This window comes from Suncus etruscus, chromosome 4 (genome assembly GCF_024139225.1).
Source record: "Suncus etruscus isolate mSunEtr1 chromosome 4, mSunEtr1.pri.cur, whole genome shotgun sequence".
Lineage (NCBI taxonomy): Eukaryota > Metazoa > Chordata > Mammalia > Eulipotyphla > Soricidae > Suncus > Suncus etruscus.
The window spans coordinates 16,565,523-16,591,351 of NC_064851.1; the positions used below are offsets into that span (position 1 = coordinate 16,565,523).

At 42.1% G+C, this 25,829-nt stretch overlaps 1 protein-coding gene and 1 non-coding gene across 3 annotated transcripts in view; both read left to right on the plus strand.

The window, feature by feature from the left end:
* Window positions 1-25,829, plus strand: part of USP48 (ubiquitin specific peptidase 48) — an 82,934-nt gene that overhangs the window by 22,470 nt on the left and 34,635 nt on the right. Inside the window, exons 4-11 of one of the 2 annotated variants that reach the window (XM_049771961.1) lie at window positions 1,243-1,370; window positions 1,642-1,766; window positions 4,266-4,374; window positions 7,236-7,369; window positions 8,846-8,928; window positions 13,611-13,790; window positions 16,821-16,949; window positions 19,138-19,287. In XM_049771961.1, coding sequence (XP_049627918.1) covers window positions 1,243-1,370; window positions 1,642-1,766; window positions 4,266-4,374; window positions 7,236-7,369; window positions 8,846-8,928; window positions 13,611-13,790; window positions 16,821-16,949; window positions 19,138-19,287 — 1,038 coding nt within the window. The remainder of the gene's footprint in view (window positions 1-1,242; window positions 1,371-1,641; window positions 1,767-4,265; window positions 4,375-7,235; window positions 7,370-8,845; window positions 8,929-13,610; window positions 13,791-16,820; window positions 16,950-19,137; window positions 19,288-25,829) is intronic. The other variant, XM_049771962.1, reaches the window with a different exon arrangement.
* On the plus strand, window positions 9,863-9,968 carry LOC126008373 (U6 spliceosomal RNA). Its single transcript, XR_007495708.1, has one exon. It is a non-coding gene; the product is annotated as a U6 spliceosomal RNA (small nuclear RNA).

Genomic DNA, 25,829 nt, shown 5'->3' on the forward strand with positions numbered 1-25,829 from the left:
CCAGTATTTTAATTGGGGAGGGGTGTGGGTCATGTCCAGTGGTGCTCAGGGTTTACTCCTGGCAGGCTTGGGGACTTATGGGATGCTAGGAATCGAACCCAGGTTGGCCGCATGCAAGGCAAGCACGCTACCCACTGTGCTATTGCTCCAGTCCCTCCAGTATTTTATTTATTTATTTATTTATTTTGGTTTTTGGGTCACACCCGGCGGTGCTCAGGGGTTACTCCTGGCTGTCTACTCAGAAATAGCTCCTGGCAGGCACGGGGGACCATATGGGACACCGGGATTCGAACCAACCACCTTTGGTCCTGGATTTGCAAGGCAAACGCAGCTGTGTTTTCTCTCCGGGCCCCAGTATTTTAATTTTTAAGGGAATCATACATAGTATGTGATGCTTTTTATTAAGGTAGATTCAGTATAATTTGATATTCTGGAAACTAATGTTTTCTACTATTGTAATGCATATATAGCTTTTTGCCTTTAGCCTCTTGCTAATTTGTTGGAGTCTGAGATTGTTTTGCCATACTCCCTGGTGGTGCTTGGGCTTGTATCCCGTCCTGCCTCTGCTCAGTAGTGACTCCTAGTGGAGCTTAGGAGGAGCCAAAGGTGGAACCAGGCTTGGCCTAGTGTAAAGCTTGCATGCACACTTAACTCTTGTATTAGCTTCCTCATCCCATAACCCTTTGGAACTGCAACCAGATAATAACATAATGTGAAACTTGGCTCACAAAAATGAATGTCATTGCTGACCCACAGTTTGAAAGCCTGAAAAAACTTTATAACTATGGGTCAACAATAATCAATTATTCTGAGCCAAGGTTTCACAAATGAGTTATTATGTTCAAAATTTGAAGGAAAATACATTAAAGAATTAGTGGGTTTAGGGTATTTAATTTTATTTTGTCTTGTTTTATTTTGGGGTCACACTTTGTGATGTTCAACTTCTCCCGGTTCTGCACTTAGGAATTTTTCCTGGTGGTGTTTAAAAGGTCATATGGGATACCAGGGATCGAATCCAGGTCAAGCACCTTACCCAGGTAGGGTGCTTGCCTTGCATCTGGCCAGTTTGGGTTTGACCCCACTGATAAAGACATCTGCTCCAAAATCTCGACCAGGAGTGATCCCTGAGCACAGAGCAAGAAACAGGGAATAAGCCCTGAGTACCCCCCCCCCCAAAATATATATATATGACTAGTAGTAGACTTTTTAAAAAGCAAATATATATACTTTTTATTTTAATAGATTATGAGCCTCAGACCATTTGTGAGCATCTTCAATATTTGTTTGCCTTGTTACAAAACAGTAATAGGCGATACATTGACCCATCGGGATTTGTTAAGGCCTTAGGCTTGGACACAGGGCAACAGCAGGTAAGAACCTTTTACGTACTTAGTTTTTAAATATCGGAATGGTGAAATCTTTTCTTTAAAATGTTTGTATTGTGGATTGGAACAGTGAAGTGTTTAGTATATCAAATACCTCATACTTGATCCGGTTTTTCTGAATGTGGGCAGAGACTTCAAAGTAGCAGTGACCCTTTTTTAAAGGACTAAATTTAAACTACACATGAATTTCAGAATGCTTACTATTATTCATGTTAGATGTTGATAAGCAAGATATTAACCCACCCTTATGTTGCAGGATGCCCAAGAATTTTCAAAGCTCTTCATGTCACTATTGGAAGATACTTTGTCTAAGCAAAAGAACCCAGACGTGCAGAATATTGTCCAACAACAGTTCTGTGGGGAATATGCTTATGTAACTGTGTAAGTGTGTTTCAGCTTTTATGGTACATTTTATTCTAGGACTGTTGCTCACATGTTTATCTAGTTTTTACTTTGGTTCCTAGTTAAACTTTTTAAAATTAATTAATTAATTTATTTATGGGTTTTGGGCCATACCTGGTGGCACTCAGGTTACTCCTGGCTCTGCGCTCAGAAATCGCTCCTGGCAGACTCAGGGCCCCATGTCTGATGCCTGGAATTGAACCTGGGTCCGTCTTGTGTCAGCTACATGTAAAACAAACACTCTACCACTACTGCTGTACTATCACCGCTGGCCCCCCCCCCCTTAAGCTTTTAGTGAATTGTCATGGGATGTGAAATATTTATAGTAATGTTTCCATGGGAACATGTAAACAATGTACATGCTAATTGTAGTTGAATTCATCAAGGTTCTAAGAAACTGGAGTGAGCTCTCTTACCATTTATTTTATAGTTGTGTGGTGTGAGCTGAAAGAATAAAATTAAAACTGACTTGAATACTGAGAATGAATGTAAAATAGCTCTTTAACATTTTGCTGACCAGAGCCAGAGCAATAAAACAACAGGCAGGCATTACCTTGTCTGTAGCCAACCTAGCTTTGATACCTGGCACCCGATAATGGTTCCCCAGCGCTGCCAGGAGTGATCCCTGAGCACTTAGAGCTTAGTGTGGCCCCAAAACAAGCAAACAAACAGAAAAGAAAAACCCTGGGGCCAGAGTGGTGATGCAAGCGGTAGGGCATTTGCCTTGCATGCGCTAACCTAGGACGTTTCTCGGTTTGATCCCCCGGTGTCCCATATGGTCCCCCAAGTTAGCGGTTTCTGAGTGCATAGCCAAGAGTAACCCCTGAGTGTCACTGGGTGTGGCCCAAAAAGCAAAAACAAGAAAACAAACAAACAAACAAAAAACATAACCATAAAATACATTAGTATTGGAGGTTGAAGTGATTGTATTCCATGTAGAGTGTTTGCCTTGCACAGAGCTGACCTGGTTTTGATTCCCAGCATCCCTTGTGGTCCCCAAGCCTGCCAGGAGTAATTTCTGAGTGCAGAGCCAGGAGTAAACCCCTGAGCACTGCCGGATATAGCCTATAAACCAAAGTAAGCAAACAAACGAACAGACAAAACATGAGCTTTGTATTATTTTCAGCAGACCCTGGCAGTGCTCAGAGCTTACTTCTAATTCTGGCCTTGGGAATCATAGAGTTACTCCTGGCTCTGTGCTCAGAAATCGCTCCTGCAGGCTCTGGGGACTATATGGGATGCCGGGAATCGAACTTGGGTCTGTCCTGGGTTGGTAGCATGCAAGGCAAATGTGGTCAATTTTTTTTTGGGGGGCCACACCCATCAACACTCAGGGCTTACTCCTGGATCTGTACTCAGAAATTACTCCTGGCAGATTTGGGGGACCATATGGGATGCCAGGGTTTGAACCTGGATCAGCCATGTGCAAGGCCAATGCCCTACCCACTGTACTATCACTCTAGCTCCTATTTTTTATTTTCTTTTAGTTAATTTTGTTTGTTTGGCTTTTAGGTCACACCTGGCAGTACTCAGGGGTCCCAGTCCATCCCCAGTTGGCCACTTGCTAGGCAAATGCCCTGCCACTGTGCTACCACTTTTTGGTTCCTACTTTTTGGTTTTTAAGTGAGGAGATAGACTGACTCCTTGGCAAGACTCATTCCCAGAGGAATAGACCTGATGGGTCAGAGGTGAGTGCTGCTCTGACCCAGGGTTCCCAGAGACCCTCAGGTCAAGAATTGAAATGGAGCCATGAACTTGCCATGTACCCAGAATCAGCCCTCTGGGTTGTCTCCCCAGTTCTGTTTTGATTTTATAATACCATCAGTGTAATTTTTTTAGAACTTCCATTATGAAATAGAATAAATGTTTCTGGTTTTGTTTGGAGGGTCACACCCGGCGGTGCTCAGGGGTTACTCCTGGCTGTCTGCTCAGAAATAGCTCCTGGCAGGCATGGGGGACCATATGGGACACCGGGATTCGAACCAACCACCTTTGGTCCTGGATTGGCTGCTTGCAAGGCAAACGCCACTGTGCTATCTCTCCGGACCCGCAGGAGTTATTCTTTTTTTTTTTTTTTTTTTTTTTTTGGTTTTTGGGCCACACCCGTTTGACGCTCAGGGGTTACTCCTGGCTATGTGCTCAGAAATTGCCCCTGGCTTGGGGGGACCATATGGGACGCCGGGGGATTGAACCGTGGTCCGTTCCTTGGCTAGCGCTTGCAAGGCAGACACCTTACCTCTAGCGCCACCTTCCCGACCCCAGGAGTTATTCTTGACTGCACTCAGAAGTTACTTCTGGCAGGCTGGGGGACTATATGCGATGCTGGGATTGAACCCCAGTTTGCCACTTGGAAGGCAAATGCTCTACTTGGTGTACCATCTCTCTGGCCCTGTGACATAGAATGCAGTTTTATTGTGGGTTTTTTTTTTTCTTTCTCTTTCTCTCTGGTCTTAATTTTATCATTTTGTTTTATTACAGTTGCAACCAATGTGGCAGAGAGTCTAAACTTTCATCTAAATTTTATGAACTGGAGTTAAATATTCAAGGCCACAAACAGCTAACAGATTGCATATCAGAATTTTTAAAGGTATTTGAATTTTGGCTTATGTTCTGTTCACTAACATTTAAGTAGTAGTCTAAATGGTGTCAGTTTAATGAATACCTTTTATTTTATAACATTTCTGCATACTTATCTGTTTACTTAATGGTAGGGCTTTAGAATGAATAAAGCATTCTGGCACCACACCCTCCATCAGTCTCCCTGACCCCCACCCAATTTGCTCTTTTAAATGTTTACCTATTTTAGATTACTTTGTATGTAAAGTAATGAACATAAAAGGTTTTTGTGTACTTGAAGGAGATAATAAGGAAATCTGGGCCTAGACAATAGCACAGCATGTCCGATGCTTGCCTGCATGCCACTGACCCCATGTTAGATTTCTAGAATTTTATTATGATCATTTTCTTCTGTGGCACAGACTCCCCACTCCCTACCATTGCCAGGAGTAATTCCTAAGTGCAGAGCTAGGAGTAACTCATGCGCATTATCAGATGTGGCTCCCAAACAAAACCAAAAAGCATAAGGAAATCTTAAGTTTTGTATTATAAATTGAAGGTGTGGGGTTAGGTGGGTTTTGGCCCATATGGGATGCTAGGGATCAAACCTAGATCAATCCCATATAAGACAAGAGCCCTGCTAGCTCTAGTCCCTGTAACTAAATTTCTAAAAGGCTTGCCTTGGTTTGGGGGTGGGAAGTCATATATGATAGGCTACTTCTGACTCTGTGCTTTGGTCACTTCTGTCTGTATTAAACCCAGGCCTCTGCATGCAGAATATATATTCCACCCCACTTGAGTTCTCTCTATGGCCCAAAAAGTACTATTATCTTTGGGGGTAGGAGGGCTTTTAGGCCATACCAAATTGTTCTCTGAGATTATTCCTTATTCTGTGCTCAGGGATTAACATTGCAGGCTTGGGGGACCACATGGGCTGCTAGGGATTTAATCCAGGTTGTCCACATGCAAGGCAAACACCCTACTTGCTGTACTATTACTCTGGCTTTAAAAGCCAAAGCTGTAACAGAAATTATGGGCCTGGTAGGCCTTGCAGAACTTGCCTTACTTTGAGTGAGATCAGATTCCTTCAGAGGTGGAATGGGAGCTCTTAACAAGATTATGGTGTTGTCTTAAACAGGCTGATGGTGAGACAAAGACATGAGGAATTGACAGCCTAGGCTGTAAGTGGTGCTTGGAGTTTAGGTTTATTTTCCTTTTTTTATTTTTTATTTTATTTTTGGGCCATATTCAGATACTAAAGCTTACTCCTAAAGAGATCACTTCTGGCAATGTGCAGGAGACCATTTGGGTTGCCATTGATCCAACTGGGGTCAGCTAACCTTGCTATTGTTCCAGTACCCTAGATTGTTTTTTTGTTTTTTTTTTGTTTTTTTGGTGGTGTGGAGGGAGCATGCCTGACGTCTCTCGGGGGTTACTCCTGGGTCTGCTCAGAAATTACTTCTAACAGGCTCTGGGGATCTTATGGGATGCCAGGGATCAAACTGGGGTCAGCTTTGTGCAAGAAAAATGCACTACCTGATGTGCTGTCATTCCAGAACCCTAGATCTATTAAAATAGAGCCTGGAGGTGCTTAGGGATGAATCAGCCAGGGGACCCCATGGGATGCCAAGAATCAAACCCAGGTTGGCCTTGTACAAGGCAAGCATCTTGCCCACTGTACAGTTACTCCAGCCCAGACATGCTACATTTGAAGAGGTACATAGTTCAAGGTAGAAGATAGGATGGTATAAAATTGTCAAAGGAGTGAGAGGTTAGTGTGATGGACAGACAGTTCCTGGGATACTGATGGTAAGAGATGAGAGTAATTACCGGGAAGAGGAGTTAGAGACTGGACAAGTAAGTTTTTTAAAAGGCGCCCAATAAAGGTGTTGTGAGAACAGTGGTGTAGTATTTCTGGTGGCAGGAGAGTATACAGTGCTGGTTGCAGTGCTGGTGAGAGAGAGAGAGCTCAAGAAGCACATGCTGGTGGTGCTCCAGATTAAGACTTGGAACTGCATGGCCCTCTAGGTACAACCTAAGTAAGTCCTAAGGCAGAAGTAGCCTTTGAGAATGGCTGGGCTCACAAGTCCTAAGGCAGCAGTAGCCCTTGAGGATGGCTGGGCTCACAAACCAAAGAAACCACCCTGAACTTTATGTCAAACTCACCCAACCTCCTCTGCCAACCTCCAACCCCTCTTATTGAGGTGTTGTGGCTTAAAACATTGCTAATGGTAGTTTCATGCATTAATCGTTGTAACTCTAAACTACATGATCATGTCCTCTTCCCTTAGTCAGTATCTCAAGGACCGATCCCCACCATCACCTAGGTCCACAATATTTTCAGTAAATTAGTTTTTTGTGGGGGAGGGCTTGGACACCCCAGAAATGCTCAGAGGGCATATGAAGTGGTGGGGCTTGTCTACATGCAGAATGTAAACTTATAACTCTGTTTTGGGGTCATAACATTGTTGCTCAGTTCTTAGGGATCACTGCTAGTGGGCTCAGGGTACCCTATGGGTTCCTGGAGGTTGAAAGTAGGCTAGCTGTGAATAAAGCAAGCACACTTTACCTGCTCTACTATCTATCTACTATCTATCACTTCAGCTCCAAATACATTAACTCATCGTCACTTTGGCCCAAGGTTGTTTTTTGGGGGAGCGGCACATATCCAGTGATGTTCAGGGGCTACTCTTGGCTCTGCAGTCAGGAATTATTCCTCATGATGCTCAGGGACCATAAGGGATGCCAGGATTGAATCTAGGTTGGCCATGTTCAAGGCAAGGACCCTACACATTGTACTATTTCTCTAACCCCAAGGTTGACTTTAATGGCTTAGCTATAAACCAAAGATTTGATCAGTGCAAAACACATTTTTATATTTTGACTTTTCAGGAAGAAAAATTGGAAGGTGACAATCGATACTTTTGTGAAAACTGTCAAAGCAAACAGAATGCAACAAGGAAGATCCGACTTCTTAGCCTGCCTTGTACTCTGAACTTGCAGCTAATGCGTTTTGTCTTTGATCGGTAAAGAAGTGGGCGTAGGCATGTTTGCTGCTCAGTCCATACAAATTTTATTTTAGAGACACGTGGAAATTAATGGTGCAACTTAATTATTTTGAAACACTAGATTTTTTAAAAATTTGCTTCAGATTGGGGCCAGACAGATAGGATAGCGGTAGGTCGTTTGCCTTGATATGGCTGACCCAGGAGGGATCCGATTCGAATCCTGGCATCCCATTTGGGACTCCAGCCTGCCAGGCACGATTTCTGAGTGCAGAGCCAGAAGTGAATCTTGGGCACTGCTTGGTGTGGCCCAACAACCAAATCAGTCAATAAATAAAGTATTAATTTTTTTTTTTTTTTTTTTTTTTGTGGTTTTTGGGTCACACCCGGCAGTGCTCAGGGGTTACTCCTGGCTCCATGCTCAGAAATTGCTCCTGGCAGGCACAGGGGACCATATGGGACGCTGGGATTCGAACCGATGACCTCTTGCATGAAAGGCAAACGCTTTACCTCCATGCTATCTCTCCAGCCCCAATAAAGTATTAATTTTTTTTAAAAAAATTTACTTCAATTTTGTGGGGGACACTCAATAATGCTCAGGTTGATGACTCCTGACTCAAATCAGACTCCTGGTGGGATGTAGCTGACCACTGTGCAAGGCAAGTGCCCTACTGGCCATTTTGTCCTCCAGCCCTATCAAAGAATTCTTTTTTATTTTGGTTTGGTATTTGGGCAACACCTAGCAGTGTTCAGGTTACTCTTGCTTAGCTCTGAGCTCAGGATTCATTCCTGGTGGGCCGTGGGGGACCGTAAGGGTTACTGGGGTTCAAACCTGGATCAGCCATATGCAAGGCAAGTGCCTTATCTTCTGTATTATACTCAGGCCCCTGTCAGAGTTTTTAAGACAATTTTAGAAGTAGGAAATTATACATTTTTTATTGTAAAAAATTAAACTAAAAAGGAAAATAAACATTTAAAGTGGGAAATGGAATGAATGAGGATGAGCTCCTTCAGAGCTTAACAGTTGATCTTAAATTTAAGGCACTATTTTTATTTATTTATTTATTTTTTGGTTTTTGGTTTTTGGGCCACACCCAGCGGTGCTCAGGGGTTACTCCTGGCTGTCTGCTCAGAAATAGCTCCTGGCAGGCCCGGGGGACCATATGGGACACCGGGATTCGAACCAACTACCTTAGGTCCTGGATCGGCTGCTTGCAAGGCAAACACCGCTGTGCTATCTCTCCGGGTCCCTGGCACTATTTTCATGTGTGCATGTTTACGAGAAGTTGGGGTGTCTGTTTTTCTGGTTTTGTGTGTGTGTGATTGATAAAGGCATTTGGAATTGGTTCTTTAAACTGTTCGTTCTGTTTTTGCACAACTCAAGAATAGTGGGTATGGCTTGCTTCTAATCAGGCAGGCTTTTGAGCAATATAGCCAAATTATAGAGTTTATATATTATAATTGTTTTGAAATATAATCAATTTTTCTCTTGTTTAGGCAAACGGGACATAAGAAAAAGTTGAACACATACATTGGTTTTTCAGAAATTTTGGATATGGAGCCTTATGTGGAACATAAAGGTCATTACTTTTACTGACGATTGATAATCATTCTAACCTTTGAGACAGCAACTTGTGGTCTAAAATTGATTTGTAATCTCTGGAAATGAAGACTTTGGTTTGATGGGCCATTCTTGGTGTGCTGAGGATTTTTTCCTAGTTCTGTGCTCAGGGTATTTACTCCTGGAAGGGCACAGGGGACTGACTGCAGGGTCATCCACCCTCAAGGCAAGCCCTCTACCCACTATACTGTCACATCAGCACACTAATGCAAGCTTGATCTGAACTGAAGTACTCTGTCCTTTCATGCTTTTAGTCCACTTTTTTTTTTGTTTTTGGGCCACACCCAGCAGTGCTCGGGTTACTCCTAGCTGTCTGCTCAGAAATAGCTCCTGTCAGGCATGGGGGACCATATGGGACACCGGGATTCGAACCAACCACCTTTGGTCCTGAATCGGCTGCTTGCAAGGCAAACGCCGCTGTGCTATCTCTCCGGGCCCCCTTTCATGCTTTTAATGTAGCTACTAATCCACTCATTTAAATTTGCCTCAAATTCCTCTTACTAGCACATATTATCAGACTCATTAAGCATAGAAAATCAGCTTTAGGTTTTTGGACCACACTTGTCATTGCTCAGGGGTTATTCTCTGCTCTGCACTTGGAATTACTCCTTGTGCTGCTCATCATCTGGGTTGCCGGAGATTGAATTTGGGTCACATGCATGCAAGGCAAGCACCCTACCTGCTGCACTATCTCTCCAGCTTCCAGTTTTGCCATTTGTTTTGTACCCAGTTATCTTTGAATACATGAAGGTTTCTGCATGTAAAAAATTATTTATTGAGATTCCTTTAAGTTGGGATGTCACCTCCAGAAATTAGTTTCATCTCTTACTTACTTGGGGAACTTGCTAATCAGGTATCATTGTTCACTTTAACTTTCAAGAATTCTCTTAATAGTGCTTGCTTGGCAGCACATATACTAAAATTGGAATGATACAGAGAAGATTAGCATGGCCCCTGTGCAAGGATAACACACAAATTCGTGAAGTGTTCCATATTTTTCAAATAAAGTTTGCTAGTTTTGACCAAATTAAAAAAAAAAAGCTGTTAATAGTGCTGTTAGGAACAAGATGTTTTCTTGTCTCTGCTTGTTTTGGAGCCATACCTGTCAGTGCTTATGGTCTTATTCATGAATCTGGGCTTAGGAATCACACCTACTAGGCTCCTGGGACCATATAGGATACTGGGGGTCCACATGAACCTTGATCACTTGCTCTCGTGGTAAGCACCCTACCTGCTGTACTATTGCTCCAGCCCTGCAAGGCTTTTTTTTTTTTTTTTAAAGAATAGTGGGGGGGGGGGAGTTTAGGTAAAACTGACTTGTGGAATGTAAAATGACCATTGTATGGATGTACTTTTTTTTTTTTTTTTTTTTTTTAAATATTGGGGCTGGAGTATTTATGTGTATAAGGTGCTTGCTTTGCATGTGTGCAGCCAAGGGGTTTCTTTGTTTGGTTTTTATTTTTCTTTTCTTTTGTTGTTTTGGGTCATACCCAGCCATGCTCAGGACTTAATGCTGGTGGGGTTATTATATGTGGTGCCAGGTATCAAACCCAGGTTGATTGCTGTATGCAAGGCAGATGCCCTGCCCCAGTCTACCCCATATGGTCCTGTAGTCTGCTGCGTTAGTTTTGTGTAAGATGACTGCTTTACTCACTATTTTATCTCTGGTCCCTGGATTTGTTTTAGTGCCTTTTGGGGTGGCGGGGGTGGGGGGGGTGGTCACCCATAGGTATTTAAGATTTTAATCCTGTCTCTGCACTCTAGAATCATTCCTAGTGGGCTTGGGGGATTATATGGGATGCTGGGGTTTGAGTTTGGGTGAGCTGCAACAAGGCAAGTTCTGTCACCTCTTTTGGTGAATGTTACCAACCTTTTAGTAGACTTGATTCTTATCTGTACCAGATGAAATCTAAGTAGGGCCTTACAAATTCATGACATGAGCTCTACTACTGAGTTACATCTCTCTGGCCCTCATTTGAGGCTGGTAGTTTGTGTGAATTTTAGGTAAAAGTACTCTGTGGGTTAGTTTTTGTTTGTTTTGGGCCATACCGGGAGATGCTCAGGGATTACTCCTGGCTTTGCATTGAGAAATCATACCTGGTAGGCTTGGGGGACTGGGTCGGCCGCATGTAAGGCAAATGCCTTACCTGTTGTGCTATTGGTCCGTCCCCTAAGGGATAGCTTTTTTTAAAACCATTGGGGTTGGGCTGCTGGTGTGATAGTTACAGCAGGTAGGGTACTTGGTTTCATCAGGCAGACCCAAGTTTAATACCCAGCATCCCATTAGGTTCCCTGAATACCATCAGCAGTGTTTGTAAGTGTAGACTGTAGTGCCAGGAATAACGCCTCATCATTGCTATGTGTGGCTCCCAAACAAAATACCCAAAAAAGATTGTAGTGGGGAGATAGCTTCAAGGGCTGGAACACATGCTTTTGCAATGGGGGAGATTTTGGCTCCATCTGCTTTATCCTTGAGCAGGGAATACTCAAGAGCAACCCCACAGTGTGACTCTTAAAAATAAGCCTTGTGGAAGGCAGATTGTTTTATCTTGTTGATTCCTATGCCAGACAGGGGTTTCTTTTTATAATACTAAGGAACCCTATAGTTTAGCACAGGGAGTTCCCTGCTATACTGCTTGGTTGCAGTCAATCACGATCTGGTCCCTGGGACATGGGAGCAACGACTGGCACCTGTTTTATGAAAGCAGAGCTTGAAGGCACCTGGGATCAAACCTGCTCAAAGTAGCATGAATCTTCTGTATTATGACAAGATATAAGTCCAAGAATTCTGGGAATAAATCCTTTTGCTCATTCGTATAATTACAAGAAGGCCACCTAGCTCTTGCTTCCTTCACCTTCTGCTGATGGGCTGTTTTCCAGCCACATTGTTTTTCTGCTTCACTCTTGTTGCTACGCTACTCATTTGCATGGGCTTTAGCTTTTTCTTCTAGTTCTCATAAGTATGAAAAAATAGATTGTTTATACTCCGAGGAGAAATTGCTTTCATTTCCTCACCTCACTCGCTTCCTGCTTTCACATATATCTGACTTATGAGAATTGTTATTTAAATATTTTCATCTTAGTCAGTGTTTTATATTGTTTTTAGCTGGTGTGAATTAAGTCATTTTTGGTCCAGGTGCTACCCTGCATTACGGTACCTAGCACTGAACTTTAGGAATATAGCAGCTTCATTCCTTGTGAAGACCTGCCTTGTCCTTGTTGCCTTAAGCTCTGTGTCTTGGATGTGTAATGAACATTGGGATCATTGAATGAATCTGGTGATGTTTTGGAGGGAGTGAGAACTGCACCCCCATTAGTGTTTGGTGCGATTTCTGGTCTACTCAGCAGACCATATTAGTGCGGGTAATTGAAAACAGCTTGGGGATACAGGGTGATATACGTTGAGTGGGCAGACTTTCACACCTTATAATTTTGAGACATAGTGTTGAAAACATTAAAGATTTGGAAAGAAGTTACACTACAAAGAGATTTTTTTTTATAATGACATTAGAATTTCCCAGTTGAAATGATCTTGATTGGGAGCACTTCAGTGTATTTTATTTCTTTATAATGCTATTATAATTCTATGTTGTTTGTTTCTTTTGGCTTTGAGGCACATCCCCAACACCCCCATGAGTCTACTAGGAATGATTCGTGAGTATAGACCCAGGAATAATCTTAGTACTGCTGGGTGTGGCCTAACAAGCCAAAAAAAAAAATCCTGCATGTACAAGCAAGTGTTCTAGCTGCTCATAATCTCTTCTCACTCATCCCTATTACAATTTTTTCAGTTTTTTTTATTTGAACCATTTTGATTTACAAATTTATTCATAGTTAGATTTTAGACAGTGTTTCAAGACCAGTCCCACCACTAGTGTCAGTGTCCCTAGAATGTTCCCAGAGTTCATCCCATGCCATCACCCTCTTAGATCAGCTGGCCAACATAACGGACCCGTTTTTAATTTTGCTTGTCAAAATTTGGGTCTCATGATATCATTGTTACTGACTCTGGCTTGGATTTTTTGTTTTGTTTGTTTTGGGGTCACAGCTGGAATTGCTCAGGGGTTACTCTTGGTTCTGCAGTCAGAAATCACTCCTGGCAGGCTTGGGGGACCATATGGGAAGTTGGGGATTAAAGCTGGGTTGGCTATGTGCAAGGCAAACAAACATCCTACTGCTGTGCTATTCCTCAGGCCCCTAGCTTGGATATTTAGTTCTGTCCTTTATTAACCAAACCATTGAGGCCCTCATTATAAATATTTTTTAGAAGAATAACAATGGTTTGGAAATATTTAAAAGCCATATAGACCTTTGGCTGTAGGCATCCTGTGAGAAATATCTGTTCTGTCATGTACCAGTACCAACGTAATATTTCTTTAGCCATATGCAGGCCATGTGCCAATATATTTACATTTTGCAAACAAACCATCTTTATGTTTCCCATGGATATATTCTTTAAATAGAATGTAAAATATAGACGTGAAGAAATCTGGAGAATAATCTCATTTTAGTATTCGTTGACTTCCTAAAGTTTTAAGTTCGACACGATGCCTTGCATAAAAAATTGTATCATCATAATTCAGGACCAGTATAAATGAGAAGAAATAGTTTCATCTAAAATGTCTTTTCTTTCTCCTCTAGGTGGGGCCTATGTGTATGAACTCAGTGCAGTCCTCATACACAGAGGAGTGAGTGCATATTCTGGTCACTACATCGCCCATGTAAAAGATCCCCAGTCTGGCGAATGGTACAAGTTTAACGATGAGGATATAGAAAAGATGGAGGGGAAGAAATTGCAACTGGGGATTGAGGAAGATCTAGGTAAAACCTTTAAGTTGTGAGTGCCCTTTTAAAATATAAATTTTTTATTGGGAATATTTGTGATAAATGATTAATAGCCAGTGTTCTAATAGGCTGGAATATTTTCATTTACTGAACAAACATACAATCTCTAAATTAGTAATGCCTGCATTTAAATGTTCAGTATTTTGCTCCTGAGGTATTTTTTTGTGTTGTGTTTTCTTGCCGTTTGAACAGAAATATTAAATTTGAATGACCAGGGTGGTACATGTGCTCCCTGGGCCCAGGTTTTGGTGATTGTGCACATGTATCAGCCATGTGTATGATAGTCTCATCACAGGTTGCCCACATCTCTGTACTTCGCTGCTTAACAGCTGAAATGTGTCATGGGCCCATCTCTGTCTTTGGAGAAGCCCCCACGCTCTTGAGCATTTCCACTCTCTTCCTCTACCCCCCTGCTTCCTCAGAATTTCCAGTTAAAAATTTGAAAAACTAGCCGGATTTTTCAGTTTCATAGTTCCATGTAGCTTGTAATTTTGGTTTTGTTTTTGGGTCCCAGGCAGTGTTGCTCAGGGATCACTTCTGGTGGGGTTTGAGGGGTGACAAAATGGGGGTGCAAGGGATTTTGTAACATTTGACTAAGTATAAATTTTGTGTCCTTTTTGTTTGGCTTTTGGTTTTTGGGCCACATCCAGCACCACCCAGATTACTCCTGGCAGGCTTGGGGGATCATATGGGATGCCAAGGATCTAACCTGTGTTGGCTATGCACAAGGCAAACGCCCTACCCACTGTGCTATCACTTCTGCTCCTAAATATAAAATTTGAAATGAAAAGACCGTAGCCATTGTACAGCTAGAAGGCTGCTTACTTACCCATGGCTTTGAGGCCTGGAACCATATCTGATTTGCAAGCCTGTAAGGAGTTGTTCCCTAAATGCAGGGTCAGTGAGTACCACCAGTTGCCCCCCCACCCCCCAAAAAAGAAACAAAAGAAAAACATTTTTTTGGTTTTTGGGTCCCACCTGGAAATGCTTAGGGGTTATTTCTGGCAGGCTCAGGACCATAGGGGATGTCAGGGATTGAATCCAGGTTGGCCACATTCAAGGCAATCCCTACTCCCGATGTGCTGTTGCTCCACCCCAGAAAGCTTTCCATTTAAAATTTGACTCGAGCAGGGCACAGGGCTACTATTGGCTCCATACTCTTTAAAGAGTGTGGGGGTACCTTGATGTGCCAGGGTCCAAACTAGGTTTCTTCCCTGTAAAATATGAGCTCCCAGCCTTGCTATACTTTTTTTTGTTTTGTTTTTTTGGGCCATACCCAGTGACACTCGGGTTACTCCTGGCTATATGCTCAGAAATCCCTCCTGGTTTGGGGGGCATCAAACCACGGTTCTTCCTAGGCAACCCCACATGCAAGGCAAATGCCCTACTGCTATGTCACTGCACTATATTTAGGCCCTAGGCCTTTCCTTTTCCAGTCAAATGGTGAATGTTACTAAATCATTGATTAGTGTGTTCAGAGTTTTATTGAACAAAAAGTACAATTTTGGTATAAACATCATTTTGTTTTGTTTTTTAGTCAGGCTAGCAGAGTTCAGGGAACAGTGTGGTGATAAACAAACATGCCTGCAAAGCATGCACTGCTGTTTATCTTCCTCTTTCAGCACATTTTTAAGACATGAATGAGATATTCTTAGCCCTTCATGGGAAGTTAAGTCTATTCCTTAGTAATGTAACAAATGACTGCAAGAGTTAGAACTTTGAGGAAGATCTACTTTTGAAAAGTATCAGGGTTTTATTTGAGGACCTGTCTTTTCTTAATTATTTGAACTCACTCCATCTAGAAAGTTATCCTCAGACAGTAAAACCCAATTTGAAGATTATTGATTAATTCCTGCTAATTGAACTTTTATTTATTTTATTTATTTTGTTTTTGGGCCACAACCCGATGACGCTGGGGTGGGGGGGTTACTCCTGCCTATGTGCTCAGAAGTTGCTCCTGGCTTGGGGGGACCATATGGGACACCAGGGGATTGAACCGTGGTCCGTCCTAGGCTAGTGCTGGCAAGGCAGACACCTTACCTCTAGCGCCACGGTGCCGGCCCCGAAATTTTATTTTATTTTATTTTTTTTTTTTTTTTGGTTTTTGGGCCACACCCGGTAACGCGCAGGGGTTACTCCTGGCTATGCGCTCAGAAGTCGCTCCTGGCTTGGGGGATCATATGGGACGCCGGGGGATCGAACCGCGGTCCGTCTCCTAGGCTAGCGCAGGTAAGGCAGGCACCTTACCTCCAGCGCCACCGCCCGGCCCCGAAATTTTATTTTTTTTGTTTTGTTTTGTTTGTTTTTGGGTCATACCCAGCAGTGCTCAGGTGTTACTCCTAGCTCTATGCTCAGAAGTCGCCCCTGGCAGGCATAGGGGACCATATGGGATGCCGGGATTCGAACCACCATCCTTCTGCATGAAAGGCAAACACCTTACCTTCATGCTATCTCTCTGGCCCCAGAATTTTTGTTATTTTTTTTATCTTTTTTTTTTTTTTGTTTTTGGGCCACACCCAGCGGTGCTCAGGGGTTACTCCTGGCTGTCTGCTCAGAAATAGTTCCTGGCAGGCATGGGGGACCATATGGGACACTGGGATTCGAACCAACCACTTTAGGTCCTAGATCTGCTGCTTGCAAGGCAAACACCGCTGTGCTATCTCTCCGAGCCCGAAATTTTATTTTTTAATGTGCCATTTTCTGTGTAGTATTGGATATGTGGGAAAAAATTATGTAATTTAAGAAGAAAGTATAAGAAAAAATCAGTACTTTGTTCAGTTCCGGATTTGTGCAGTTTTAAGAAAACTAAAATTCATTATGGAGAGCAAGTACTATTCTGAAGATACTTCCCTTTTTTGGTGGAGGGGGCTTTAGAGCCACCTTAAAATATCTTTATTTGTGTATTGTAGGAATTGTTTTCTATTGCTCCTCCTTTCCTTTCCTTGAAACACAATGAATAATAAATTATAGGTATTCTAATTTAACCATTTTATTTCTGTACTTTAGCAGAACCTTCTAAATCCCAAACTCGAAAACCCAAGTGTGGCAAAGGATCTCATTGTTCTCGAAATGCTTACATGTTGGTTTATAGACTACAGAATCAAGAAAAACTCAATACAACTGTTCAGGTACCAGGTAAGAAATTTTTCAGCCTTATAGATGGCAAGTATTTTAGACTATCTATACTCTCAAATAAAAGATTGCATTTATTTATTGTGATAGATTATTTGCATGTTGTTAAAATTGGTGAAAGAAGATAATCGATTTGTTTTTCATAAAAGTAAGCCTTTTTTTTTTTTTTTTTTTTTTTTTTTTTTTGGCCACACTCAGTGGCCTCAAGACTTACTCCTGATTCTGTGCTCAGAAATCACACCTGGCAGGCCCAGGGAACTATATGGGATGATGAAGATCAAACCCAGATGAGCTGCCTGCAAAGCAAATGCTATCACTCTGGCCCTGGGTCTTTTAAGATGGAAAAAGTTGCTGCTGGCCTGGGTTTGTTTGAATAATAAGTTTTCAAAAAAAAAAATACTAGACTATGCATTGTGTATTGTCAGTTAATAGTTTTTTTTAGTCCACACCTGCTTATGAATTAGCCATTTGGTGACTCCTTTTAGCCAGTGCCAAGGAGAACTTTTAGGATGTGTGAAAAATCTCCTTGTATTTATTTGCTTATTGGTTTGGGGCCACACTGTGCTATGCTTATGAGTTACTTCTAGTTGGGATGCCAGGTTGGAACCATATGCAAGGCAAATGCTGTACCACTGTGCAATTGTTCTGGCTACATGCCTGGTTTGTTTTTAAATAAATTTTTTAAATTAAATCACCATGGGATAGTTACAGAGTTATTAATGATTGGGTTTTGATCATACAATGTCCAGCACCTTTTTGCAGTGCACATTTTCTGCTGTCCTGCCTCCTGCCCCCTGCTTGCCTCTTGGTTTTTTTTTTTGTTTGTTTGTTTGGTTTGGTTTGGTTTTTGGAGGGGTCACACCCGGCAGTGCTCATTGGTTACTCCTGGCTCTATGCTCAGAAATCACCCCTGGCAGGCACAGGGGACCATATTGTATTCGAACCACTGTCTTTCTGCAAGAAAGGCAAATGCCTTACCTCCATGCTATCTCTTCGGCCCCCTGCTTGCCTCTTATGTCAAGCATTCTTCTTCTGTTTTCTTGTTTTTGTTTTGGGGCCACACCTGGTGACACTCTGGTTACTCCTGGCTTGGGGGAACACATGGGACTCTTGAGGAATTGAACTGCGGTCCGTCCTAGGCTAGTGTGGCCAAGGCAGACGCCTTACCGCTTGCCACCACCACTTCTGCCCTTATGTCAAGCATTCTTATCTCTTCACTCTCCTTCCTTTTTTCCTTTTAGAAACTGTGACTTGCAGAATTGTTACTGGAGGGGTATTATGCATATCTCTTTACACCTTTCAGCATCCAGGTTCTGGTCCATGAAAGACTAGACTGTCATTGTCATAGTGGTCCCTTCTCTGCACTAACTACACTTGCCTACTATTTGTGGCAAGCTTCCTACCTTGGACTAGTCCTCCTGAACCTCATCTTTATGGTCTTATGGCTGTTATTACTATACTGTTTTGTTTTGTTTTTGTTTTTGTTTTTTTTGGGCCACACCCATTTGATGCTCAGGGGTTACTCCTGGCTAAGCGCTCAGAAATTGCCCCTGGCTTGGGGGGACCATATGGGACGCCAGGGCATCCAAATGTGGTCCTTCCTTGGCTAGCGCTTGCAAGGCAGACACCTTACCTCTAGCGCCACCCCACCGGCCCCTTGTTTTGTTTTTTTTTTTAAATATTCCACAAATGAGTGAAATCATTCTATAGATATCCCTCTACTCTGACTCATTTCACTCAGCCTAATATGTTCCTTATCTATCAAGTATAAACAAATTTTATTTTCACTTTATTTTTCTGTTAGCTGCATAGTATTCCATTGTATAGACATCCTATTATTTAAACATCTGTTTTCAAGTACTTGGGTTTTCAAATTTTGGTTATTGAAAATAGTCTTATGGGGATGGAGAGATAGCATGGAGGTAGAGCATTTGCCTTGCATGCAAAAGGATGGTGGTTCGAATCCCGGCATTTCATATGGTCCCTCGAGTCTGCCAGGAGTGATTTCTGAGCATAGAGCCAGGAGTAACCCCCAAGCACTGCTGGATGTGACCGAGAGAGAGAGAGAGAAGAGAGAAAAGAGAGAAGAGAGAGAGAGAAAAAATAGTCTTAGGTAGTGTTAAATATAATTATTAGTGTGGGTTCTTTCTTTGAAAACATGTAATAGACTTTTGTCTTTCTATTTGAATAGCTTTTCTTCAAGAACTGGTGGATCGAGATAATTCTAAATTTGAAGAGTGGTGTATTGAAATGGCTGAGATGCGGAAGCAAAGCGTGGATAAAGGAAAAGCAAAGCATGAAGAAGTTAAGGAGCTGTACCAAAGGTTACCTGCTGGAGCTGGTCTGTAAGACATTCTGGGACAGCACTCATTGTTGTCATTCAGTGCTTTGTTTCTTTAATGTTCACAAACATATAAGCAACCTTTTCCCACTCGTTCTAGTTCACTAATGGCAACCTATGCACTAGAACAAATTAAAACAGGAGTAATTTGATGGTCAGCATTCCATGTGGTTTATTTTCGTGTACTTTATTAGAATTGAAAAGCTACTCATTATAAAATTAAGTCAGCACTTTGTGATACCTTGCTTTGTTTTGTTACTGGTACATACCTAGTGGTGTCCAGAGCTTATCTTGTCTCTGTACTCTGGCATCAGTCCTGGTAGGGTTTGGAAGACCATATTGGTTGTTGGTGATAAAACAGGATTCTACCATGTACAAGGCAAGTGCTTTACCTGCTGTACTAACTTTGCAGCCCCTTGGAATACCATACTAAATGTTATTATTAGTTAGCTTGGAAACATCATGCCAAGACTAGGAAGGATTTTTGTTGACCACCATGTCATTATCTCACAGTAATTTAGCTTATTCCTTAATAATTGTTTTCTTGAGTTTATTGCCTTCCAAAAGCCTTTTAAGGCGAGGATATCATTTGTAATGAAAATGCTCTTATGTTGTTTTCATTTTTCTTTACTTTCCTCTCTTTTTTCATATAAAATCTTTAAGCACCATGATTACAAGCATGATTGTAGTTGGGTTTCAGTCGTAAACAGGACACCCCCCCTTCACCAGTGCAACATTCCCACCATTAATGTCCCCCTCACTTCTCCCTCACCCCTGCTTGTATTTAAGACAGGCATTTTTTATTTTGGTTTTTGGGCCACACCCGGTGACGATCAGTGGTTACTCCTGGCTTTGCTCTCAGAAATTGCTCCTTTCTTGTTCTTTGTGATGTGTGCCAGTCTCTGTGGTGTGAGATGGTACCTCATTGTTTTTTTGATTTTCATTTCCCTGATGAGCAGCATTTTTTCATGTGTGTTTTTGGCCATTTGTATTTCTTCTTTGAGGAAATGTCTGAGTTCATTTTTTTGAAAGTGGCTGAGCAGTTGTCCCAACACCACTTGTTGAGAGTTTTCTTGCTCCATTTTGCTTTTATTGTACATTTATCAAAGATTAATTGATTGTATGTCTGAGGAGCATTCTCTGAATACTTATTTATTTCACTGATCTGAGGATCTGTCTTTATTCCAATACAAGGCTGTGTGGGTTTTGTTTGTTTGTTTGTTTTTGGTTTTTGGGCCACATCGGTTGATGCTTAGGGGTTACTCCTGGCTATGTGCTCAGAAATCGCCCCTGGCTTGGGGAACCATATGGGACACCGGGAATCAAAGTCAGGTCTGACCTGGCAGACTCAGGAATTATATAAGATGGAAAACTGCATTAAAGACAAGTGTTCGGGCCGGGCGGTGGCGCTGGAGGTAAGGTGCCTGCCTTGCCTGCGCTAGCCTAGGACGGACCGCGGTTCGATCCCCCGGCGTCCCATATGGTCCCCCAAGAAGCCAGGAGCAACTTCTGAGCGCATAGCCAGGAGTAACCCCTGAGCATCACAGGGTGTGGCCCAAAAACCAAAAAAAAAAAAAAAAAAAAAAGACAAGTGTTCAACCTACTATGCTATCATTCCAGCTGCAACACTTTTCTATGTTAATACTCTCTTGCCGTGACCTTTCATGTACAGCTCTAATGACCATGGTTTTGTGCTTCCAACTGAGGTGCTATAAACATTCTAGGTTTATTATTATTATTATTATTATTAATTATTATTATATTTTGGGCACCACACCTGACAATACTGAAGGCTTACTTCTGACTGAGCTCAGAGATAAGTGCAGGCAGTTCTTGGTACCATATGGGTGCCAGGGATCAAACCCTTTTGATAGCATTGCAAGGTCTGGACCCTGTCTCTGCTTTTATTTGTTTTTGGAGGGCCACACCTGGACATACTCAGCGCTTAATTCCGGCTCTGGTTGAAGGGATCACTTTGGCATAGAAATTGGGGGATCAAAGGGGATACCCAAGATTGAACCTGGTTTGGCCATGTGCAAGGCAAGTCCCCTATCTGCTGTACTATCACTCTAGCCCTGTTTTGTTTTGTTAAATCTTTTTTATTTTTTGGGGGGGGGTCACACCCGGCAGCATTCAGGGGTTACTCCTGGCTCTATGCTCAGAAATCGCTCCTTGCAGGCTCGGGGGGATTTGAACCACCGTCCTTCTGCATGCAAGGCAAACGCCCTTGCCTCCATGCTATCTCTCCAGCCCCCCCTTTTTTTAAATCTTGATTTTGAACACATTTGGCTTTTATCAGAGATTATTAGTCTGGTAAGCTTGAATGTAAGAGAAATACTACTCATTTTACTATTCTGGCTCCACTATTAGTGTATTTAAAAAGTGTTTCTTCACTAAAATAAGCTTCAGCAGTGGGACTATTTCAACCCATTACATTTAATTGAAATTGTAGTGGATTATCTCATGGTTTTTTTGTTTTTGGTTTGGTTTTGGTTTTGGTTTTTTGGCTCTGTGCTCAGAAATCACTCCTGGCAGGCTCCAGGGACCATATGAAATGCCGGGGATAGAACCCAGGTTGGCCCCTTGCAAGGCAAAGGCCCTACCTGTTGTGCTATCACTCTGCCCTTTATATCTCAGTAATCTTGAATTATCTTTAAATAAAGCTTTCACTACTTTCCTTTTGTTTTGTCTTGCTTTTGTGATTCTCAGGGATTACTACTGGCTCTATACTCACTAATTATGGTGATGCAGGAAGGACCATATGGGATGCAGAAGTTAAACTCAGGTCAGCTATGTGCAAGGCAAATGCCCTAACCACTTTGCTATTGGTTCAGCTCCTTTAAATATTTTTCATGTTTTGATCTTTCTAGACATTGCAAAGAAAATTTCTATGTTTAAAATAAAAATAGAATAAATAGGTGCCAGAGTGGCGGCACAAGTGGTAGGACATTTACTTTACATGCGCTGACATAGGACAGACTGAGATTCAATCCCTGGTGTCCCATATGATCCCCCAAGCCAGGAGCAATTTCTGAACGCATAGCCAGGAATAACCCCTGAGCACCGCTGGTGTGTCCCAAAATTAAATAATAATAATAATAATAGTAATTTTATACTAAAATGTACTCTTTCCTTTGATGCCAATATCATGACAATTGCTTCTCTAGGTTGTCAGATGCTGAGTTCTTTTCCTTTATATGGGGCAGACAGTCCACACCTGGCAACACTCAGGGATCAGTCCTGGCAGTACTTGGGGGACCATAAGGAATACAGGAGATCAAACCCAGGTTGGCCATGTGCAAGGAAGCACCCTACCTGCTATATTACTTTAGCCCAGATTTCTTTTTTTGGGAGGTGTGAAGCAAGAATGTTTATATTGAAACTTAGCTAGCAAGATGTGAGGGAAGAGAAAGGAGATAAATATATTCAAGAGAGAATACAGGGGGCCGGAGAGATAGCATGGAGGTAAGGCGTTTGCCTTTCATACAGGACAATGGTTCGAATCCCGGCACCCCATATGGTCCCCCGAGCCTGGCGGGGGCGATATCTGAGCATAGAGCCAGGAGTAAACCCTGTGTGCTGCCTGGTGTGACCCAAAAACAAGAGAGAATACAGGCCTTGAGCTGGTGGAAATAAGCAACAAAGGGAGAATGAGCTTCAAGAACAAACCGTAAAACTTACTTTTATAGAATATACTAATTCTCATGTGAGCATCGATGCTTTTGCTCAACTGTTTTGGTAATGCACAATCTTATCAATAGTATATAGGATATGTTTAAGAACTTCTTGACTTCCCTAATGTAGAAATTTCTGTAATGTGTAGTTTGCTATCAGTATCATCAGCCTTAAAGTTTGAGATTTGCCTTTTTGTCTCAGGATAACTCCCAGTATAACTTTTTTTGGGCCACACCCGTTTGATGCTCAGGGGTTATTCCTAGCTATGCGCTCAGAAATTGCTCTTGGCTTGGGGGGACCATATGGGGTCCGTCCTACTCTGGCACTTGCAAGGCAGACACCTTACCTCTAGTGCCCTCTGGCCCCACTCCCAGTATAACTTGAATGTGAGATTGAAAATGGAAAGAGAAATCTATGGCCCCTTGTTACACTCTCTTTATCAGCCCCTTACACTTAAAAACTAGCATCCCGGGCCCGGAGAGATAGCACAGCGGCGTTTGCCTTGCAAGCAGCCGATCCAGGACCAAAGGTGGTTGGTTCGAATCCCGGTGTCCCATATGGTCCCCCGTGCCTGCCAGGAGCTATTTCTGAGCAGACAGCCAGGAGTAACCCCTGAGCACCGACGGGTGTGACCCAAAACAAAACAAAACAAAACAAAAAACAATAACTAGCATCCCAAAACTGGAATGTTGAGTTACTACTATAATTAGAAACCCATCATCTATTCACTTTTAATCAATATATAATCTCCTGACTCTAATGTCCTGTGTGATTGTTATATCTTATATTTAAATTTTGCCAAGTTACTACTTGAAACCATTAAGTTTCACCTGGGTAATTTTTTGGGGGTGGGGGTGGATTTTGGGTCACACCCAGCAATGCTCAGGGGTTACTCCTGGCTCTGCACTCATAAATTGCCCCTGGCAGGCTTAGGGGACCATATGGGATGCCAGGAATCAAACCACCATCAGTCATGGGTAGGCCCTGTGCAAGGCCAACACCCTACTATTGTTCTATCTCTCCAGCCCCTCACCTGGGTTTTTTTTTTTTTTTTTGTTTTTTGTTTTTAATGGGACTAAGGTTGGGGACTGGAAAGTATTTTCTTGATCTGATTTCTTTGGAGCCAGTTTTTGTATGGGTCATCATTAAAGAAATGTCTGGGTTTGGCATTTGCAAATTCTCCAAGGAAAGCACTTTGAGTTTTCCTTCGGAGCCTTTCTTATGAACAGTTAGAATTCTTACAGTTTATTCTTTTAGCTATCATTAATAGGCACTGGTTTCTTCAGTCTTCTAGCTGCTGTTGAGTACCTGAGGAATTGTCTTTGAATACTGTTCTGTGTAAAAGTCCCTTTAGATATTTTCAAGTGGGCCCGGAGAGATAGCACAGCGATGTTTGCCTTGCAAGCAGCCGATCCAGGACCAAAGGTGGTTGGTTCGAATCCCGGTGTCCCATATGGTCCCCTGTGCCTGCCAGGAGCTATTTCTGAGCAGACAGCCAGGAGTGACCCTTGAGCATTGCCGGGTATGGCCCAAAAAAAAAAAAAAAGATATTTTCATGTGATGAAGAAATTTATTAACCTGTTAGGGAAAAAAAGATCATATAGGCTAAGACCTTTATTTTTGCTCACTTATCATTTTTACATTTTTGGGGAGCCAGATCACATCTAACATATACTCCTGGTTCTGAGACCAGCGGATTGAGCCCACATATAAGAAAAGCTCCTTGCCAGCTGTGTTATTGGTTTGCCTGATCTTTGCATTTTATTTGTTGTTGTTAAATCGAAAGCTTTATTGGAACATAGAAGGGAAAGGTAAAAAGGAAAAGAAATTCCACAGCTGTGGAGAAACAGTATAAGATTAAGTTCCTATATTTTCATTCTTAAGATACACGGTCTATTTTGTCCTTTCAAATTAAACTCAACAAATGTTAATTAAATTTGATATATACCATTCATTATGTCATGCTACATCCATGTCACCTATACCAATTCTCTTTAAGATTTTTTATTTTGGGACCAGAGCGGTGGCGCTAGAGGTAAGGCATCTGCCTTGCAAGCGCTAGCCTGGGACAGACCTCGATTCGATCCTCCACCGCCCAATATGGTCCCCACAAGCCAGGAGCGATTTCTGAACGCATAGCCAGGAGTAAACCCCTGAGCTTCAAACAGGTGTGGCCAAAATTTTTTTTTCTCTTTTATATTTTCTCTTTTATATAGTGTGAGTGTATGATTGACTTTTCTATTCCCTTATAGAAAGCTCCAAATGCTACATATATCTTATCCTTTACACTCAATATTCCCATGAGGAAAACCTTCATTTTACCTCACTGAAGGTACCTTTAGGTACAAGACCTGATGTATAATTTTGAGTTGCTCGCTCAACTTCAGTTCTTGGTTGCAGAACTTGGATTATATGTTGATTTTGAGTTTCAATGCATTGTGCTGACTAGTCAGAACTCTCATTTCAGTTAATGATAAACAGTAGAAACAAGGCTTGTTTAATTACAAAGTATCTTCCTATAAAAATTGAAAACTTAAGTTAGTGTTCTAGGTTTCTCAGGAAAGTATAAAATATGTCAAACCGGTCTGTGATTTGAATTGTCTATCCCTCAGATCTAGAAGAACTATTATACAGTTATAAATTCAACCTCTATTTTTTCTTCTATGTTTTATGCTGGGACTCACTGGAAATCTTTGTAAGTAATTAAAGCTGGCCCTTCATCTCTGACTTTTTTTTTTTATTTTATTTTTGAGCCACTCCTGGCAGTGTTCCTGGCTTACTCCTGGCTCTGCAGTCAAGGATCACTCCAGATGGGCTCTGGGGACAATATGGGGTGCCAGGGAATACAACCTGGGACAGCCATGTGC